The following is a 22,685-nucleotide window of genomic DNA, read 5'->3' as shown; positions in this document are numbered from 1 at the left end:
TGATTGGGATTCAATGTACTCATGTTTAAAATACCCTCTTTTGATCAAATGCCCCAATGAAATAACAGAAAAATGCACAACTTCTGTTAAGTCAAGTAAAATGCACACTCTGTCTAAACAACATGTGGACTAGTTGCACCTACATGGATACTCATCTCACAAAAGTTCAATTTGAGCCAGGAAAAAGTGAAAATATTCATAGTAAGGAGGTAAAACTCCCCCCTACTTAATTAAAAATACGACAGTTACAGTATAAAATAATAATAATAATAATAATAATAATAATAATAAAACAATGCTAATTCTGAATTTTTTTCCATATTTGGGAAAGATTTTTATGGAATGACCCTTCATGAAATATCCAAATTTCTTTGTCCATTTCACCTATAAGGAATACAATACCATTTTAAGATCCTTGCATTTCCACATGTGCAGTTTCTTTTCTCTATTACCTCATACAAACTCTATGGCCATTTTAAACTAGCATCCGTTTCTGTGTCTGAGACTGAGCATTAGCTAGGTCAGTGGTTCCCAAACTTTTTTTGCTGGGCCCCCCTTGTTTTACAAGAAAAATGTTCGCGCGCACGCGCACGCACAAACACATCCTCCAACCACACACACCCATATTTTGCTCCATTGCGGTTTATTTCACACCTCAAACATTTAGTAAACAATTAAGCAAATACAAGTTATCTGCAATAAATTACAGGTAATAAGAAAATAAACTACTAACTCTTTTACGCTACGTCCGCACCTACACGGGTATTTTTGAAAACGGAGATTTTTTAAAACTCCTTTTTTGCGTTTACGTGTGGACGAGGAATACAGAGTTCGTCACGCAACGTCAAAGGTATGTGCCTTTTTTCACGTCACGCTGTGCGCCACGTTATTGTTTACATGAGATGAATTGCAGAATAGCAGATAGAGACGAAATACTGTTAATCTGACTATCTGCAGGTTTTACACACTTACATACACACGCGGTTACTGTCCCTCCATTTAGAAAGGCAGAGGCGTCACGGTGTAATTATTTTACATGTAGTTTTTTTTTTCCCCTGTGTAATAATGTTCAACATTGCTATCAATACATTTTTCAATCCCTCTGCAAAATGGGTTCAAAAACATAAACAGCTGTGGGATACTGTTTGTCCGTGATTTGAACTGGGGGAACAAATCGTGGCAGGATCAGCCTGATATTATTTGTATCCCACTGTAACTTTACTGCATAAAGAGCTAACATGTCCAAAATGTCAGGAGTAGTTAGTTATTACAACAAGTGTTTATGAACTAAAAATCAAGAATGTGGGATACTGTTTGTCCGTGATTTGAACAGCCCAGCGTGTGCTCCCGATGCAGGGAAAACCAATTCTGCAGGGAGACCTACCTCGGCACTTGTGCAGGTGAAACCAAAGGGAGGATATGCTTCACCATATTTTCTAGTCTTTGGCTTAGAATCAAGTTGGTTTGGAAACATATTCAGCGATGCTTCATCTGCTGCTTTGCGTTTGTGTGGGCACCCTGTGCTAGCAGTGTCCAAGCGTTGTTTTTTTCCCCCCTTTTCATGCCGCGCCCCCCCTGCAATGGGGGGCGGGCCCCACACTTTGGGAACCACTGAGCTAGGTCAAACTGGAGGCAAAGGAGTTCTTCCTCCTCACTGTTGCCAAGTGCTTGCTGATAGGGGCTCATCTGTTCTTTGGGGTTCTCTCTAATATTGCAGGGCCTTTACCGTTCCAGATAAAGCACATTTAGACACCTGTTGTTGTGAATAAGATTTGACAGTGCTTTTGCATGCTTGTTGGTGCAATAATGCAGGAATAAAACAGACCAAAAACACATAATATCAGCCATAAAACAAACAGGTGATTAAGCCACCTGCATCATTCATAGAGGAGGAAACAGAGATAAACGCTGGTTGAGTTTGAATGATCCGTCTGTACCACCAAGCATCCCTCACCTTTCTGAGCCAGGTAGTTCATCTGGTGCCTCCTGGTGTGCTTCTCCTGCAACTCCTGCAGAAAGCTGGACCCGGAGTTACTGCGGCCCAGGAAGGCATCGGACCCGGACGCCTCCGTGGAGCTGTCCCAGCTGTCCGCATTCCTCCTGCTGCCTCCGCTGTATGTTTCATAAAGCTCCACCAGGAGACAGTCCACTATGGAAGCCCTCGGAGCTTTGACTGCATCTCCCACAGATTCAGAGTCGCTGTCACCGGCCGCGTTGGTCCTTTGGGTGGCAGTAAAGGTGCCAGGCGGGTTTCCACGCTCTCTGGGCACCTCCTGCTCTCCCGGACATGATGATGTGTCATTCGATGACTCGGCGGGGCTCGTCCACTGCTGAAAGCCAGAGAAATCGTCCTGCAGGGAGGCAGCAGAGTGGGCATAAACGTCGCTCTCTTCCTCGGAGCGCAAGCCACCGTCACATATGTCAACTTCTAAAAGTTCATTCCCGTTTAATTTCACACTCGACGCCATTGTTTTTATTAAGAGAAAACAGAACGAATGAGCTCTCTTATCCTGCTGCGTCTGTTTTTAACAGTAGACTGTCATTTTCCTGACTTGCCTGAAGTTGCAAAGTTTTCTTTGAGCGTTTCGAAGAGGATAGAGTTCCTGGAGCGCTCCATTCCTCACCTCAGAAAGGTGGAGACTCGTCTGGCGGCTTTTACTTTCCTTCCTGAATATTCCGAACTGGAATTCACTGCTCCCCCCCCTCCAGGACTACACAATGGACCAGCCCACTACGCTGAACTTCTCCAACTGCTGCCAAACTTTCTTCAGGTCGCGCGACAGGTGCGACAGGTGCGACAGGTGCCGGGAGCTGCTCCATTGGCCAATCAGAGAGGAGCCCAAAAGTATCTCGACCAATCCGCTTTCACCTTTGAGACCAATTCATTAACGTTTGCACGGAAATTCGTAATGTGACTCCTCTAAACGTTAAATATCGTTGAGTATAAATAAAGATTAAAAAAACAACTTTTCAATATGGATTGATACATTTATTTTAAATACACAAATAAATGCTAAAATGAAGTAAATAAGAAGCATATACTTTTTACCCAAATTTTAATACAAGGCCCATCTCTTAGCAGTGAATCCTTCACAGCTTTCCTTTCACATGAAAATAACTTCAGGTCCTTAGATTTTTCAAAATCCTTGCAATGTGAGCCTAGCTTGCAGGAGATATTTTTTTAACATTGGCAAATTTCAATGACCTGCAACTTATATTCATATTCTAACAGCCAAGTGTCATGGTAAAGGATGAAATAAGCATGAAAAAGCACATCTTGTGTTTGTGTAAAAAGAGAAGGTACATTTCTCTTGAGCCTGGTTGATTTTCATGGTAATTGATAAAAGAAATATAATGCAATCAAAAATATGTCCCAGCAGTGAAATGTATACCATCCAGACCCAAATGTGGATTTTTAAAAAATCATATGAGACTGTTCTGATTTTTTTAAGTCTTATTCATAAAAATGTAATAAATAAATGCATTTTAAAAGGTGATTTGATTACATAAGAGGTGATCACAAAGAAAGCTCTGATTAAATCACGTCAGCTTGGCATTAGAGTAGAAACTAAATGTTTATCGCAGTCTGGATTTTGAAGTTTCAGCTAAGTATGCTGACCTCTTTACCTGAAACTTTATCCCATGTTTAAGGTCCACTTTAAAGGTCACACTTCACCCAGATTACCAAAATATCCTTTTTCTGGTTTTCCCACTTATCACTTTCATTCTTGCTCACTTCACCATAAACGCTACTTTTATTTTTTGTCCAACCTACTTAATTTTATATTTGTATTAAAATACGACGATAAAATCTTTTGCTATATTTTGATTGCTAAGAAGCAAATCTGTTTAAAAAGAAGGATTGCTCTTGAGTTTTCTTTTTTTACAGATAGACGAAAGAAAGAAAGAAAGGAAATTAAAGCATTAAATAAAAGCTGTAGTCATGAGGGGCGGGTACACGCCTACAAATCAAATGATGCGGGCTTCCGTAGCACCACGTGACCAGCAAACAGGGAAGCGTTGAGTCAGGGTTGAGCTCGTGCCCGTGTTTTTGCTATCACGGAGGAGCGGGCTCACCATTTCACGCTGTTATAAGGCGCAAGGCTGATGGTAGAGACAGTCTGCTTCAAAAGTTTGTAGCTGGATGAAGAAAATGGGCTCTTTTCGCTGCTCCGGGCCGAAGATGTTCAGCTTTCTCCTGATCTGCGTCACTTTGTGGAGCCACCGAAGCGGGAGCAGCGGGGCCAGCTCCTCTCGGAGACCTAACATCGTTCTGATCCTCACCGACGACCTGGACGTCGCTATCGGGGGTCTGGTCAGTAGGAGCTTATCTGAGACTCATGACATTGTTTTTTAATGACATTTAACCGGATCGGATGAAGCTGACAGCTAACATTCCTGATAGCAGACATCATGCAGGCATCCGACGGAGTCAGCAGGCTTATCAGTCCATCACCACAAATGTGTTTATTATAATTAAACAACAAATCTAGAAGAAATGTTTTTAGCCAGCCAGAGGATGTTATGTTTATAAAGACTGGGTCTACGTGAAAGAGTTGTTTGTGCTATAATAACCAGTCTGACAGTAATGGTAATACATAATAATTATAATAATCCCAAAATAAACACTTTAAATCGACTCTGTCAGACAGCACGATCTGATCTCAAATGGGCTAGGCCTGGTAAACTATTACATGCATATTTATACACATATTTAAAAAGAAAGAAGTGTTATGCTTTCAGAAGGTATAAAATTATTTTAACTGACCAGCGTTCATTTCTCCCCACTGGGCTTCCAGGCCCACTAGATCAGGCTTTTACTGGCCCATAAATGATGCTACAATAATTTAATTAGTAGTATAGAGCTACATCTGCTAAATTGGTTAGCAACTTAAAGTTTTAAAATAAATGTCATGGAGTAAATGCTGTGCCCTTCTTTAGATTCACCTCTGCAGGTAGGAGTGCGAAAGAAATAACTTTGCCAAATTTTAAGATCATGCCAGGTTCACACCCCTCTTAAAAATGTGTACAACATAAGGCATTAAATGGCGTTACATTTACTTTCATTTCATGAGAGATTTGTTTACAAACAGGTAATGAATAGCCGAGATGTCTTAAAAAAGTGCAAAATAGAGCTGTGATCATGTGACGTGCATTACAGTTTACAAATGGGAAAGGCACAAAACCTCGGCAACAACAGTATTTTCCCATCTTTAAATTAAACCAACTGATTTAAAGACGCTTTCCGATCATTTTTACCCCTCCATCATAACTGACATCACTATCACACCAAAAAAAGAAAAGCTTTTTATTCAGAAATTAGTGTGATTAATGATTTCACTACAATATTAATATTTTTTGACCCACTCCTGGTCTTTATGCTGTTTAATGGACACTGCTGTTTAAAAGAATAAAACTAAACTCCGCAAAGTCACTGCGGAAAGTAACTGATGTGAGACTAATCAAAACAAAAACTGCTGATACATCCAAAAAAAAACCTTGTAGATTGTCTTATTTCTCGTTTTATCTGCTGATTCAAACCCAGATGTACTCAGACTGATAGCTTGTAGATATGCCATCCGAAAACATTAAACTGCTGTGTTTCGCAGGTTAAATGTTGTTACATCATCAATGAAGGTCATGAATTGTTGCTGATCATCTACCTTTATTTCTATTCTTAACCTGTGTGTGTCCAAAAACTCCTGACTGCATGTTTATGCTTGACTTTTATCAAATTTACATCACACTGGTGACTTTCAGACCACATCTAATGTAAGTTATTAAGACAGCTACTGATAGATATTGCCATTACCTGAAGAACAGCTTCATTTGAACATAATGCCAAATTTATGTATAAAATAAAAAATCATAACACATGCTGAGCCTTGTTTTTGACTTTAGTTTGAGTAAAGAGTCCAAGTTTAGATTATTTTGTGTTGTTTTGGTACAAATTTGACAGTTTTTAATATCTGAACCTAATATTACACCGGGCTCACCTTCAGTTGTAGCAACAGTTATATTACAGAGCCACAGTATGTTAATCCATTTATTTTGTGTGCTGATTAGTGCACAAAATGCCCAGTGTTTTTCCAGAGGTGTGTAATCTCTGCTCTGTCTGACACCACAGTCATGTGAAAAAGTGAGGCCACCACATGGAAACTCGGTGTTATTGACATATTTGCGCAAGCAAACATGTGGTCTGCGTTCAAACAGCATCTACAGATAAAAGTGAATAGCACAACAAGGAAAAACATGTTTTTTCAATCATTTGAAGAAGAAATGTAAATGGATAAAATACTTTGCAGTTGAAAAGACTAAGTCTGTCATTGGGATCATGAGGTAATGCTCTATTAGCTTGATTGGCCACCAGTCTCAGACATCAGTTTGCTGACATTTTTGACAGATTTTGGTGGTTTTAATGGAAGTACTCCCCATTTTGTATAATCATGTCATAATTAATCATGTCATAAACCTCAATTTCTCCTTCTGAGCCAATCCCCGATGCACATGCACAAGTTTGCTTTAGGCTTCTTGGAGACTTCTTTGCATCCGAAAGTCAGGAAATTCCCGGCAGCCAGTTGTCAGTTTTCTGAAAGCACTTTTTGAGGATTTAGCGTTAGAGCTGAAGCATTTCTTCAAATTGTTTCGAAATCTTTTTAAATCCTTTGATAACAGTTGTTTTCTAAACCATTAGAAAAATCCAGTCATCTCCATTTAATCTGAAATCCTTGATTATAATTTCATAAATGTGAAGATGCGATGAATGTACATGTTTACTTACTTTTCCAGTGTTGCTGTTCCAATGCTATTCCAATAACTTTGTTATTTATTTTAGTGTTTCATCCTCTGAAAGCAGGGTGAATAGACTCAAATAGATCAAACCTTTGCTGGTCTAAAAAGAAAAGCTGTTTCTATGACAGTGGCCTTCTCAATAGGACAAAAAATACATCCTGTTATTGCTGATGGCCGAAAAGCAAACAAAGAGTTTGAGTGCAGGGAATTTAATTAATGTCAGCTAAAAAATAAAATGTGTTTTCCTTTCAGAATCCCCTGAACAAGACGAAAAAACTCATCGGTGACGCGGGGATGACCTTCACAAATGCAGTAAGTATAGCCTGCCTACATATTCCTCTTGCTGTCATCAGCATAGACTGTATATGAAAGATGGACTTAGCTACTGATATTTTGTCACCCACTCCTATATAACTGGGCTTCTTTTTCAGAGGAGTCGCCCCCTGCTGGACATTAGAAAGAATGAAATTTTAAGACATTTTGCATTAGCTTTACTTTTCAAACCCAAAATTATGTACATCTTTTATATACAGCTTTCAGGGACTATTAAGTGTATCATTTGAGCCCTGCTTTGCTTCTGTACGTTATTTTGTAGCATTAATTAAAATGACTTTAGTTTTAATTGTCTCCAGTACATAAAAGCTGCATGTAGAGAATCCCAAGTCAAATATAATTAAAGAAAACCCTTTCAGTTTCATGTCGCGTCTTTTCCCCTCAGTTTGTTGCCAGCCCGCTTTGCTGCCCCAGTCGTGCCAGCATCCTGACGGGGAAATACCCCCACAACCACCACGTCATCAACAACACCTTGGATGGAAACTGTAGCAGCAAAGCCTGGCAGAAAAGCGAGGAGCCGCACACCTTCCCCGCCTTACTGAAGGCCTCCGCTGGCTACCAGACGTTCTTTGCTGGGAAATATCTCAACCAGGTGAGTGTCGCCTTTTTTGCCAGAATCGGTGACTTGCCTTTAGTAAGAGTTTGTCCCCCTTTGTCCTTCTACTGCGCTGTAGTTATCTGAAGAATGAAGGAGCTTAAAAATAATTTGTTGCTGTAAATCCCCTGTAATTAAATGGAATTTCAATGTCTTTTATTTGAAATACAATATCAGTACTTTTAAGTAGAACATGAATAATTGGTATACTTCAGCTGTTTTATAGGAAATGAGGCCCATTTTTTTTTAAATACTGTGTAAGTAGGGCTGCTCGATTAGGGCAAAAATGATAATCACGATTATTTTCACTGAAATTGAGATCTCGATTATTTGACGATATTTATTTAACAATAACAATGTATTGAATAATGGCTTTAAAGATTGTCAAAAAATAATATAAAATAGTGTGCAAATACTGATTACAGTGGAAATGTTTGCAATATAAAAAATAAATGAAAAATGTAAACATCTATGTTTAGTGAACTTCAGAATACTGCACAATATTTGATCCACGTCTGATTCCGCGAACCCATAATGTTTCCACACCACTGAAGTCGTTTTACCTCTCCTTTCAACCAACGGCATTCTTTCTTCAGCAGCCATTATCCTCTCCTCTCCAAATAACTTCTGCTTAGCTTTCCGAGCTTTCCGAGCTTCCCTCGGGTCCTCTTAATTGTTGTGACGCGTGTTCGAAACGCAGAGAGGTGCGCTCGATTTGCCACACGGAGCAGTGCGAGAGTAAAGCACGAGGGAGGTGCTAATAATCGGCTCAGTCATTTTTAAAGATCGTTGAAAACCCAGATCGTAATCTAGATTAAAATTCGATTAATTGAGCTGCCCTATGTGTAAGTAAATTTAAGAAATGTGTAATTTCATAATAATTTTGCATTAAAAAATCAATACACTGTACTTTTCGGGGCCTGGGCCATATTATGGAGTGGCTTAACCTTGCCTCTGGGAATTTATTTATAAAATAATTTTGGTTATCCAATATCTAAAATTACTTGCATTATATTTTATTTAATTTTCCCTGTATAAACCGGATTTGTTGCCTCTTATTCTAGTAAACCTCTCTCTGAGTAGGTACACTAGTGCACTTTGTAGAAAAATATCATTATATTGTAATTTCAAATAAAATATATTGAAGTTTTTAATTGTATGCATGTGTAAGAGATGCATAAAAGTGAGGCATCTTTACTGCAGTGTTCAGGAGACTGTCATTAGATGTGCAGTCATGCGATATATCATCTGAGGGTGAAGGTTACATCTCCCCTTGTGATTAACAGATGGTCAAATAGAGAACCAGAACGTCCTGTTTGTTAGGATGTTTAAAGTGTCACCAAAAAAGCCACTTAGGTCTGTTTTGCTACTTCTCATTTTCACTCCTCACTCTGTCTTTGAGCGTTTATGTGCCAGAAAATGAAAGAACATTTTCAATCTGGATTGAGCAGGTCGAGTCCTGCAGAATAAAACGCAGCATGATTCCCGTCATTGTACAGTCACATACATCAGGTAGATCAATGTCACACAGTGTGGCTCGCAGGGAATTTGGAAGATGACTAAAAATCTTGCAAATTTCTCCACATGGAAGTCAGCTGTGATGTCATTTTGTTTCAAATAAATACATGATTTTCAACAAAATGTATTTCAACTAAAAATTTAAACTTACACTTTTAAACTTAAATTTTGTCTAAATACTGTGGTTCAGCTGAGCAAATCGATCCTGTGTGAAAAGTGGAAATCTTTTTGAAACGTGTGACGGTGAGGTCTGAAGTGGAAATCATGAGGAACATATGCGTTTATATGTCGTGCTCATCTATTTTTTTGCAGGGTAATTCTCTTCATCTCGTCATGCAGAACTGCACATACTCAACATTTATGCTATTTTGCAGTATGGGCACTCGGAAGCTGGTGGAGTGGAGCACGTTCCTCTAGGTTGGAGTTACTGGGTCGGGCTGGTAAGTCTGAAATTTCACATTATTTGCTCTTACAGATATCATGGACCCGTTTTAGAGCTTACCTTATTATCAAAGACAGTCATGCAGCTATAATCTCAAAACTATACAACTTCAATTTGCTTAAGTAACACCAGCACTGAAGTTGCACTGACTACACAAGTTTCTGAGAAACTCACATTCCTGTGGTCTCAGGAATATTTGGCCCTCTTTGTCTTTAGAGGTGAGCACGTCTCTGAGGAAAGGACTCTGCTTCTTCTTTGCCATCATGGAGTCAGTTTAACGCCGGTGTTAAACTCCAGAATAAAGAAACAGCCACTAATTTGAGCTGTCATGTTTCACTGCATTATCATTCTGCCTTGTGTTCGTCTCCTCCTCTATTAGTGCTTCAAGTCTCAAGCTTTGATTTGTCATTTGTCATTTTTCTTAGACAACCCAAAGTGTCTGAGGCCTCACTGAGAACTTGTTTAGAGACTCGGCTGCCTCCTCTGATTGGAGTCTTACGTTTTCTATTAGCAAATTCTGCATCTGCGATAAAGCTGCTCGTCTGTCTCGGTGAACAGTGCTTGATGTATTGATCGTCACATGATGTGGTCATTTTGAGCGTCTGCCTGTTGATACTATTGATAAAACTGAGTTTATTTTGTTCAACATCTGAGTTGAACGCTGCTCCAACGGAAAATTCAGCTGCTGGAAATGAAGCCTTTTTTTTTTTTTAATCCAAGAATTTTCCTAAAACCGTCACGTTTATTACGAATTTCCCTGAAAAGTTAGGATTAAATCGTTCAGAAGAGAAGTCATTTACAAAGCATCTTATCCCTTAATTCCTAGGGTGCAAACCTTAACTGTTAATGGCGGGGAGAAGGACATATAAGAGTTTTAGATGTAGTACCACGGGAGCGTATCGGATTAACTCTCTGCTACTCTTTCCTTTCAAGTGAGGAAATAAAGTGCAGTTTGTATTCTGTGGTTAATGATCTTTTTCAGCTTCAGATGGTCTGCACAGTGCAACCATTGTAGTTCTTTCCCTGCTACTGATGGGAAGTAAGACAAGTTCAGTATCAGAAAATTGGTCAGAAAATTGAGCATTATGTGTAATTTTTAAACCCCCATGACTTTGCAATAGAGATCTTGACTCAGCTGGTTGTATTTCGGTTATATTCTTTATTAAAGCGAGGTTGCAGAATGTCTGTCTCACTTTGCAGTTCTGTTTAAAATCTATGCAGTTCTGGCTGGACACTAAGTTTAAGTAGTGAATTTGTATTTCTGTCTATCTGGACATCAATGCTTTATTACCATTAATTGTTGTATTATTACAGATTGCACACATTTGCCAGCTTGACCCCTTTTAATTGCAAACTGATCGCAGACTGACTTCGTCTCATTGTCGTTTTATCACCATCTTGACGAAAGTTAGCAACTTCCTGCAGGTGGTTATAGACCAGGTCCCATATCCTGTTGGATCAAGTCACATAAAAGTTTTAAAATAATATATTTCAGTGCACTGAACTATTTTAAAAATGTTTTAATGACCTCTCAATAACCAGTCTCTGGATTTGAACCAAAGGAGTCGCCTCCTGTTGGCCATTTGAAAGAATAGAGGTTTAATGGATTCCTGGACCGGCTCCACGTTTTAAGTCTGTGTTAATCTTTCATACTGTCTCCATTCATACCTCCCATCTCCATCTTTCATACGAAGACACAATGACACTGTCACGTCCACAGCTGTGATTAAACCAGCATAGAACTGGTGCAGAACCTGAGATATTTTCTTCTTTGTTTTGAAATGTTTTGTTTGTTTGTTTGTTTTTTAAAATCCATATTTTTCCTGACAATTTTCTGTTTTATTATTTTCATGAGTTCCCAGTTTATATTTAATGTTGCAAAAATGTCTATTTCTGATTAAATCAGATCTGATATCAAGCTGCCTCATACACCACTGTGAAATGTAACCACATGTGGCTAAATAAGGAGACAGACTAATAAAAAGGCTGAAATTAGAGTTGCGTGGATTTACAGAAGGTCTCTAACTGGTTTGCAGAAGTCAGAAGTCACGTCCAGACTGCCGTGGAGACTGGTTTATCTTCACTGTGACTGGATGAACAAACACAGATTAGAGCAGTGGTCTCATGACCTGAAAGTTTATCATAACAAAGCGCGAGACTCATGCGGTTTATAAGATTTTGGCAGTTTAAGCCAATAATCCTTCTGGCGCTGCCCCAGAGTCACTATCACTATGTTTTGAGGGAACTTTTAACAATAGGTTTCCATGAAATGCAGCTTGTCTCTGATCTTTGGTGACTTCATGTGGTCAGCTGTGAGCAACAGTTGTAACCACTGTTTTTAAGAAAGAAAAAAAAAAAAAAAAAAGAGGGGATTTTTCCTGCAATTAGATTGTAGTCAGAGCAAAAGAAAACCCCACTGGCACTGTAAGGAAATCATTCTTCAAGCTGTTATATTTGTTTGGATTTCATCTGTCCTATTAAATCAGGTTGCAACGACTGTATATAAATGATGGATGCAGCGACCGCCATGACAACCATTAGTTTTGGACCCTGCACTTTGTCATCATTAGTGTTTCCGCCGCCATCTTGCTGGTTATTAGGAGTGAGAAGTGACCGTATTTGAAGAGGGTGGCCTGCTTCGCTATCATGACCCTAACTTGTATCCAAATGGATGAATTTTAAAAACAATGTAACCACTGTACACTTGTTATAGAAATTAAGTATACATACAAGCTAAAACTGTTTCAGCCTATAAACTTGCTTATTTCTGTGACATCAGTCTCAACGTGGAAGGACTCGTTTTTTTGGTGCCAGCATCAAGTGGCCATTAGAGGAACTGCAGTTTTAGGACTTCTTTCTGAACACTGAAGCTTTCCAGGTTTCTTAACCCTAACCCTGCGCATGGTTGAAAAATAAATATCAGGCTTTTTATATTGGCTTCTTAAAATTCACTTCAGCTTCTTAGACCAAGATTATATAGATACATACATATAATACACACCTGGAAATGATTTCTTCCACTAGGTGTTTTATTCTGTGTGATTTAAGGCTGGGAAATGTGAAATGAAGACGGGACATGTTCTTAAGTAATAATTTGCAGTTCTTACACATGAACCGAGTGGCTCTTTAAAACTGAAGTGTTTTACAGCGTCGTGTCGTTTGTGTTTTCCAGGATAAAAACTCTAAATACTACAACTACACACTGTCAGTGAACGGAAAGGCTCAGAAGCACGGAGCCGACTACAGCAAAGATTACCTGACAGATCTACTGGTGAGAGAGCTCTGATATGACTGCACACCGTCCTTTACTTCATCGTTGTCTTATTACTTTAAAGCCAGTTTTTGGTTCACACTTACATTTTTAGGGAAAAAATAAAAAAGACAAATCTCCAAAAGTTGAATCTGTTCATCCAAGTGAGTCACTTGGATGAGTGACGAAACGTTTCTCCCACAAAACGCTACGTCCAGATGAACAGATTCAACTTTTGGAGATTTACTTTCCTGGATGATTGAGAATGCATCACGACAAAAAGACAAATCATGTCTGCTTGATAAATTACTGTAAATTAAAGTTTTTTGGGGAAAAAAACCCTAAATTTTAAGAGAGAGAGCTGAAGTTTTGTCAGCAACCTCTACTCCGCTTCTTTTTTGTTATGTTTGACTTTATATAATGTCAGAGAAAAAGAGGTAACATCTTTTTATATTGTTTGTAAGACCAACAGTCTGACAGAGAGACAGCCATGTACAATGATGTAAGCTTCATATGCAGAAATGATCAGCGAACAAAGGCTCTGATCACTCTCTTCCCTCGTTCTCAGGCCAACATGTCTCTAGACTTCCTCCAGTATAAAACCAGCTACCAGCCGTTCTTCATGATGGTGTCCACGCCGGCCCCCCACTCGCCCTGGACGGCAGCTCCTCAGTACCAGAACAGCTTCAAAAACACCAAAGCTCCCCGAGATCCCAACTTCAACATCCACGGAAAGGTAGAACTTTTTTAAGTCGTTGCTGAATTTCACTGATTCCAAAGTAAGATGGAAGAAAGTGCTAGGTTAATACGTTCTGTTGGGTTACATCAGTCTCTACGCTAAAGAGGACCTTGATAATCATGATGACTTTCATTTCTCCCCTCAGGACAAACACTGGTTGATCAGACAGGCTAAAACTCCCATGTCAAATTCCTCCATTCAGTTTCTGGATGATGCCTTCAGGGGACGGTCAGTCGCTTCACCTCCTCACCTTCCTCTTTCTTTGCTCCACTTCCTTATTTCCTTTTTGACACATCCTCCTCGGCTCCTTACCGGAGCCCCTGCTTTCTGTCATCTTTCACGTCCTCCTAATTCTCCTCCTTTCTTTTCACCTTCAGGTCTTAACATAGTTTCCCACAGATTTAGCTTGTTTTTGTAGCAGTATGGGTGAAGCTCCTTTCGTGGCACCAGCTTTCTTAAATGAGTCAATATTAATTTAAAAAATATCATTTATACGTTTCTCCACTGTAAATATTTTATTCGCCAAGTTTTTTCTGACATGAAATATAATCAGCTGCTTCATCCCCGAGTCTGTCATCCTTGCATGGACTCCACCATCACGTTGTGCTTTATAGCCTCGATGGGCCCGGTGTAGTATCCCAGAGAACACCTCTTAGTTTGTGCTATAGCCGACCAATGACAAGAGAACAGTTCTACAAAGGGTCAGCAAATGATCCAGAATGCAGCTACGAGGCTTCGGTTCAATTCAGTTTTATTTCTACAGCGCCAAATCACAACAACAGTCGACTTAGGCACTGTATACTGTAAGGTAGACCCTATAAAAATACAACAGAGAAAACCTCAACAATCATATGAGCAAGCACTTTGGCAACAGTGGGAAGGAAAATCTCCCTTTTAATACGAAGAACCCTCCAGCAGAGCCAGGCTCAGGGAGGGGCGACCATCTGCTGCAACCTTCTCACCAGATCCTCTAAAAAGTCCCGTACAACACCTTTCTGTTGTCTTTAAGCTAGCTTTTGTTTATTTCTGTCCATTTGAACTGTTTTTTTATTGTTGGATCTATGCCTTTTTCATTATTTCAAATTATACTGTGAAGCACTGTGACTTTTTTCTGAAAGGTGGTAAATAACTACATTTTTCTTACTTACTTAAAAAATACGACTGAGGAAATTGGCAAATAAAGTGTGGAATTAATTAAGGAGAATTACCGACAATAATTACAAACAAAAGCAAAATAAAGAGTAAAGACTTAACTCTTCCACTGAGAGGAACCACAACAGCAGCGAGCCACGAGGGAACACATGAGGCAGAAGGAACGGGGCTTTCACAATTAGAGAAATGTGATTTCCTATTAATAAAGTGAATGGGGGGGGGGGCTGTTTTGCATCTGGATATATTCTGTAGAAAACTTTATGTCACATTTTCTCCTCATTCCCAGTTTATCTCGTCCTACAGGTGGCAAACTCTACTGTCAGTGGACGATCTGGTGGAGAAAATAGTGAAGAGGTTGGAGGTCAGAGGTGAACTGAACAATACCTACATCTTCTTTACGTCTGATAATGGATATCACACAGGTATGTCTGTGCGAGCACTTTTTGTTTTTTATTTCAACATCTACAGTTTTTCAAAGGATATTTTAACGTTCACAAGGTTTTTAGTGTGGTAGGGTTTGGTTAGCTCTCACTGCTAACTGTTTCCCACCCTTTTATACCTCCAAAGGTTTAAAACACGAGAAACAAAACTGCTGTAAAATTGTCGATACTGTTGAAAATGTGGCCAAATCTCAGTCACAACCTAAAAGTGACGTCTCAGATGATAAGAAGTGCATGAGGCGTGTTTTTTGGACGCAGAGTAAAGAAATTGAAAGGACACTGCAACCTTGACAAGCGTGGATGTCTCTTCCTGTTTCAGGTCAGTTCTCTCTCCCAGTGGATAAAAGGCAGCTGTATGAGTTTGACATCAGAGTTCCTCTCATGGTCAGAGGACCGAATATCAAACCCAACCAGATCAGCCAGGTATACACACACACACACACACACACACACACACAAAGAGGCAAACTGATAAATAAAATGTTCTTTTTTGTGGACGACACTGTGTTCTTCATTTAAATAATCAGTTCAATTATCAGAACCATATTTACCATAACAGTCTCCTCCACTTCATTGCAATTTGGTAAATTTATAGTGTGAGTTAAGTCTCAGCTCAATCCAAAAAAAGCCCTTTTTAAACAACTCGTACTATTCGTACTATCTGGAGACAAATAGTAATTTGTGGTTATTGTGGTGCGTGGTTCTCTGTGAGTGTTTAGACATGGTGCATCCATTTTGCTGGCCACATTTGTTGGACTGAGTGTTTCTTTTGTCTTTCCAGATGTTGGTGGCGAACGTTGATCTTGGTCCGACCATCCTGGACATCGCCGGGTACAACGTCAACAAGACCCAAATGGACGGCATGTCGTTTCTGCCAGTTATGGTGAGAAAACTAAGCTTGTGTTCTGCTTTTGTTGTTTATAATACAAGGTAAAGGAGGTGTGGTAATGAATTCAGGGACAGTTGAATATTAATATGCTTAGTCAGACCCAAGTACACAAATAAATCCTTTTATTTGTAGATATATTACTAACAAACAATTTTTACATCATCAAATGTTGATCAATTGCCACAGCAACACATTACTAATAATATAATAAGAGGAAAGTGACAACTTATCAGCAAAAGTCAGTAACGATTATTAGGTAACAAAATAAATTTAAAGTCACACTTGTTCATATCTGTGTGTGTCCCCAGGAGGGGAAGATGAACGGCACCAGTTGGAGAACAGACATCCTGGTGGAGTATGAAGGTGAGGGCAGGAACAAGTCGGACCCTACCTGCCCCCTACTGGGACCCGGAGTGTCGGTATGGAAGCAGGGATGAAGTAAAACTTTGTTGTTGTTGTGGGCTGTTTTGGTTTTTTTTGGGGGGGGGGGGGTTTCAGCGGCTCCAAAAGTTAAACACCAATAACAAATGTTTTTTCTATAGGAGTGTTTCCCAGACTGTGTGTGTGAGGACTCTTACAACAACACTTACGCCTGTGTGCGCACCATCGCCCCCTCTTCCAACCTGCAGTACTGCGAATTTGATGACAATGAGGTATAGTATTGTATTTATTTGCTTTTGCCTCTCAGTCTTTAGCAATTTGTCAAACTAGCCAACTAAAATTTGTATTCAAATGTTATTTTTGTTGGCACTAATGTTAGGCAAGATGGCTACGATTAGCCAGCTACGTGCAACTTAGCTGTGCTGCATTAATCTAGTGATGGTTACTTCATAAAGCTGAACTAACCAAAAGTGCTCCTTTTTATATTTTTGTGTAAGAAACTGATCCCATATCCTTAACATATAAATCAGTCAAGCAACTGGGACAGTTGGGAATGTCTCACTTTTAAGATAACATCTGTTGCAGCACTAGCGATAAAAGAGGATTTACCATGTGAAAAAATGCTTCATATAGCACATTTAAAAGCACTGTGTGCAGGTTTTGAAAGTCTTTGATTTGCTGGCGTCTTGTGGTCAAATCGAGAATGGCATGTCCTTGAGTTTCTTCAGTTTTGAATCATTAGCTTATTTCACAGATGTCTATCTTCTGTAGATTTTCGTAGAAGTCTACAACGTGACTGCAGACCCGTACCAGCTGACCAACATCGCAAAAACCATCGACAAGGAAGTCCTGGAGAAGATGAACCACCGGCTGATGATGCTGCAGTCCTGCTCCGGACAGTCATGTCGGACACCTGGCGTGTACGATCCAAGGTCTGTTCAGCAAAACTCTGCATTTTATCTTTTTTTTTTTTTTCTTTTTTTTTAAATCAACAAAATTATATGTGAATTCTCTCATACTTAAACACTTAAATTCCCAAACGTTATCCCTTGCATTCACTTTTTTCTAAACTAATTAAATCATGGCTATTGCATAAATAAACAATTACTGTGTACTTTTCAGTATTCATGTAATGAGTTGTGATTTCCTGATAAATACCTTGAAAATAAAAATATCCTGTTAAACAAGAGTTCTATTTAAGTCAGCAATTAGTTTTTAATTTTTTTCAATACATTTTGTACCTTTTTAGTGAAGTTTTCCAGGCTCTGTTAACACACAAGCATTAATTATTCTACCCTGTGATATTTTCCTCCCCTCAGGTATAAATTTGACCCACGACAGATGTTTACCAGCCACAGCTGGAGGCTCAGCAGACTCAGGCAGACACTGAAGTAGGAAGACGGCGAAGGATGTGGGGAAGCTGGGGAAGAAGGGCTGCGTTGAGTGATGTGTTCAGCCTTTCCTGATGTTGTTGCCTTGTTGTCGGGCCTCCTGAGCCAGTCTCTTTGTAAGATGAGGATGGAGAAGGGATCAGGTGGGGGTCATATTATGGGGCTGCTGGAAGATAGGAGGCCCACCTTTAAACTGTCTGTTTGGACTGCTTTTCAACTATTTTTGTCAGTAGGTGTGAAAGAGAGCCAGATTATTAAGAACTGATTTACACAAAGCAAGCCATGAATTAAAACCCTGTTTTCCTGTAAGCCTTATTTTGCACTGAACATATCACTTTAATTCCTTTCAACTACTCACTTTTCTAATTTTTTAATTTATGGTTGAACACTTGAATTTATCATAGAAAGCTACAGAGCCCTCACTTTCCCATTAGGTGTGACTTTTTTTTTTTTTATCTCATGCACTCATTTTAAATGTTACTATAAATTCACTTTTATGACTTTGCTTACTGTCAGTGGCATAAACTGCAGTTCCTCTAATGGCCACTTGAGGGAGGCTTCAAAAGTGAGGCAGTCCCAATAGATCCCCATGTTAAAATGTCAAACTTAGCACTAGAAATAAACACATATACAGGCTGCTACAAAAAGCAGTTCTGGTCTTTACCGTTAATTTAACTCTTAATAACAACTGTAGGGTAGTTTAATTTAAAAATAACCCATTTATTTTAGTTATATTATGGTATAAGGATTATATGATTAGGCCCTCTTTAACTGGTGGATGCCAGCATAGGTTTACTTCAGCTACTTTGAGTAACTAAACCGGAATTTCAACTTTATTTTTAATGCCTTTGTTTATTGTAGTTTGACAAATAATATGACCTGCTGTGTAGTTAATGGTACAAAAGTCTGTCCAAGAAGTTTCTGCTCCAATTTTAGTTGTTGTTTTGGGGTTTGTTTTCTTTTTTCATTTTGCACTAATTAGTCAACTTGTTTCTAGTCAAAGTCAAACTAGAAAACAGACTAGACAGTATTTTTTTCCTTAAAATATTCACCTTGAGTAAAAGCACGCACTGACGTTAGCTGAAAACTTTGGTCTTTGGACTGGAGGATGAACCTATCTTGCAAACCACTACCTAACACTGTAAAGCTTTCTGAGGTCAAACTAAAACTTCATTAGCAGATTTTTCTCCGTTATATCACAGCTGTATGCATTCATTACAGACACATATGAGTTTATAGTAAATAATCCTGTGCGCACTATAAGGAAATGTCACCTTAAGGGACTCTGGGGGCTCTGCAGAAAGTTGTACTTGAAATACTTTGGCAAATACAAGCTCTAAACTGCAAACAAGGCTCCACTTTAAGATTTTCTTAAACAGTTCATGTATCCAGGTTAATTTTATCAGGTTTAGAGCAAAGTTCTCAGAGCAAAAGAGGTTCCTCTGACAGGCAGGAACAAATAAATCTTACAATTATTTAGCAAGTAAATTTAAATTTATCAGAATTATACGACTGATTAATCAACTCAAGTTCAAGCCACAGTCACATTACCCTCTCAGTTGCCCTGCACATCCTCCTGTGATGTAGGTAGCAAACAAAATTTGATCATTTTAGTCTCCCAGGTTTTATATGGTAACTCTAACAAGATCCCCCTGCCCAATTTGGCGCAATGTCCAAGATTGTTGGTTTGAAAAAGGTTGAACATACAAACACAGTCAAAAAAAAAAAATTTTTGTAGCATAACATCAAAAATCTAGCAGCTGTGGCTGCAATGCTTTCCAACTCTGATGTGACAACCACGGCTCATTGCACTTGGCACGAGACCAGATGTGCCACAGGTTGCCAAAAATATGAGGACAGCAAGTCAGATGTAGCAGCAGTACAAAGCATCCTGTAATTTTTCAAAATAAAAGACTGTGCACCAAACACAACCCTTCCTGAGACTCACAAATTCATGGCCTAAGTGAACTAAGAAATGGAGTAGTGAGAAATACTCTCACAGAAATCAATGTATTGAACTTGTTAAGATGACGTTAAAAAAGGTCTGTTATGACCGATTAACCTTTCTTGGCTGGGCTGGGTAAAAAGAGTCCGGATGAATTGTTGAAAAGTGGCAACGGCATTTCAACCAAACGTCCTTTCAAGAAAGAATTATAAATCAGATTTAATGCTGCAGCATCATTTCAATGCTTATTCCAAGACTGTTGCGTTCAATCATGAAATAATCAGCATTTTAACTTTTGTCTCACCTGATTTCAAATAACTGAGTTCATTTAAGATGTTGTGACACTTCACTAAATCTGAATTTCTGTACCAAGATCCAAAAGCTCATCTTCAAATTTCAAATAGAAAAGCTACGTTTTCATAAAGATCAAGATAAAAAACCCCATCTGATTTACTAAAGTATAAAGCCCTCTGTAACCCTTGATTTGCATTTTTATCATTCTTTAACAAAAATTTCTTCATTTTAATGTTCCTTCTGCTCCAGTTTGGCTTTTTACAGATTGTGCCATTTCTTTAAAATATTAAAGTTTTGTGAAATCTGAGGTTCACATCATTCCTGTGCATATCTAAATGCATAGCTCTAGCCAGTGGCTGATTAGCGTAGCATAAAAAATAAAAACAAAAAACCCAACCAACAGTACCTATAGAGCCTCTAAAGTTACTACTGGTTAGTTTTAGGTCTGCTCGTAGGTCGAGTCAGGCTATCAGTCCCAGTGTTTCCAGGCTTTATGCTAAGCTAAGGGTCTCCTGGCTGTAGCTTTATGCTCACTAAGCAAACATAAGTGGTATCGATCTCCTGTCTAACTTTAAAGCTGCCTGGAGCCAAAACATTGTGCTGATGTTCAAACTTGTAAAATTTATGTTCAGTAAGATGTGTGCAGATCACTCGGAGGTGGAAACCTCAGAGGGAAAATGCTAAACATCTGTTTTTAAAACCGACTGCGTGTCATGTTGACTGAGAACCGAAAAGACTTTCCCATGCTCTGTCTTGTTTGCTTTAATAATACTATTGTGTTCATGTATTGCCTCTTGCTCTGTATTCAACAAACTGGACTGAATTCATGTGATCATTGAAACCCTCCACTGGACTGTTTTGCTGCCCCCCCCCATACAACTGATCACTGATCGTATCTTCGACTCACTGATGCACTTTCCGCTCTGTCAGAACAGTTCAGTCGTTTTGGCACCCTTGAGTAGTTTTTGATTATGTATTTTTGGCTTATGTGTTTTTGTCCAAATAAAGATCTATTCTAAAGCAATCACATTCTGCTTCAGTATTTCACTTTAAAAAAGGTCCCAAAGTGTCCCACTCTGCCTGAAATATTTATTAAATTACATTTCTGACCTGCCTCAATCCTACTGTCATTCAGTCACTGCAGTTAATAGCATTAGCTTTGATCCTGCATGTTACCAGAAATAACATTGTTAGTGACATCATTCAGAGCCAAGAATAGGAAAAAAAACTGTCTGAAACAGCATTTAGAGCTGTGTAAAGCCTAAGCTTTTGGCTCACAGGGATTAACTTCCTTTAAACATTTTGGGATTTAATATACAGCTATTTTGTTCTTACCTCTTTTCGTAGCGTTGTTTGCAAGAATCTCCAGTGTCAGTAAATTTGCGCACAAAATACAGTACAATACAAAATAAAAGTTATACTTGGATGGAAAATTTTGGTCAAATTTTCAAATTTGTTACAAAAAACTAACAACATCCTAAATCCAAAGATTTGTGGTTTAACAATGTATTTTTTTTTAAAAAAAGAGAGAATCCAAGGATTGAGTCACAGTGGAATGTTAAATAATGTAAAAGTTTTATTTAAAAGACACTTTTCAACATGATATTAACAGTAAACATCCCAGTTTTTAAGACCGTCTAAAATTCACATTTATTAGGTTCATTTCAAATTCTGTAGAAAGAAAAGTTAGCGAAATTTGACAATTCACACCCGCGTCTCAGCAGTAATGGTGAACCAAACCTAATGGACTTAACCCAAGAACAGTAACACTATCAATAACTATTTTACCCAATATACCCGACAAAACATACTTCCCATCAAAATATATTAAAGTACAACAATATATGGCAAATTGAAGTACTCTTCTTTTACTACCCCCTATAAGTCTCATAAAATGAAAATAAGGTATGCGGGGACCCTGTACCCTAAAATTAGTGAAAAATTAGGGAACGGTTAACTAAAAATAATAATAATAGAACTGGGAACTTGTTTTTTGGTCCACACATTCCTGGGACAGTGAAAAGAAACAAAAACAATTGATTTTTTGATCAGCTGACGATAAACGTCTTTGTTTACCAAATGAATTCTCTTGGAAATTGCCACTTATTTAATAACTGGATGGGTGAAAATCACCTGAAATTAGTGTTCTAGGGTTAATGAGTGATGATGTCAAAGTCAGTGATGGTTGGAAAGCCACCAGGTGTCTCTACAGTTGTGTTCCAGTTTTTCTCCTGCAGTGCAAAAACAGCCCGTAAGCTATTTACGTGAGGATATATTTATCCCCTGTTCATCGCATGTTTCTAATCTGATTTCACGTCTAGAAAAAGCCACTTTCTCTGCTTTTGATTGTTGAGTAAAAAGAGGCTTACTTTAATCTGCTCAGTAATCCCATTCTCCAACTACATTGTTTCTAACCTACAGTGGTCACATATTAACATAAGTCAAACATAAGTTTGATCATTTAATGGGCGATCGTGGCTCAAGAGTTGGGAGTTCGCCTTGTAATCGGAAGGTTGCCGGTTGG

General features: G+C 38.8%; 2 protein-coding genes across 3 annotated transcripts in view; one reads left to right on the top strand and one right to left on the bottom strand.

Moving 5' to 3' along the window:
* tbc1d30 (TBC1 domain family, member 30) overlaps positions 1-2,618 on the bottom strand; it is a 30,429-nt gene extending 27,811 nt beyond the window's left edge. For both annotated transcript variants that reach the window (XM_005475867.3, XM_005475869.3), the window contains exon 1: positions 1,955-2,618. In XM_005475867.3, coding sequence (XP_005475924.1) covers positions 1,955-2,468 — 514 coding nt within the window. In that variant the 5' untranslated portion in view covers positions 2,469-2,618. The remainder of the gene's footprint in view (positions 1-1,954) is intronic.
* A 1,367-nt stretch (positions 2,619-3,985) lies between these two features.
* gnsa (glucosamine (N-acetyl)-6-sulfatase a) lies at positions 3,986-21,185 on the top strand. Its single transcript, XM_003448105.5, has 14 exons — positions 3,986-4,315; positions 7,045-7,104; positions 7,511-7,717; positions 9,613-9,678; positions 12,853-12,951; positions 13,499-13,666; positions 13,815-13,897; positions 15,125-15,243; positions 15,581-15,684; positions 16,043-16,144; positions 16,459-16,569; positions 16,693-16,803; positions 17,303-17,463; positions 17,851-21,185. Exons 1-14 carry the CDS (start codon positions 4,145-4,147, stop codon positions 17,924-17,926), a joined length of 1,638 nt encoding a protein of 545 aa, XP_003448153.2. The 5' UTR covers positions 3,986-4,144; the 3' UTR covers positions 17,927-21,185.
* The last annotated feature ends 1,500 nt before the right edge of the window (positions 21,186-22,685 follow it).

Source organism: Oreochromis niloticus, linkage group LG17, assembly GCF_001858045.2.
Source record: "Oreochromis niloticus isolate F11D_XX linkage group LG17, O_niloticus_UMD_NMBU, whole genome shotgun sequence".
Taxonomy (NCBI): Eukaryota; Metazoa; Chordata; class Actinopteri; order Cichliformes; family Cichlidae; genus Oreochromis; species Oreochromis niloticus.
This window is presented reverse-complemented; position numbering and strand designations above follow the sequence as displayed.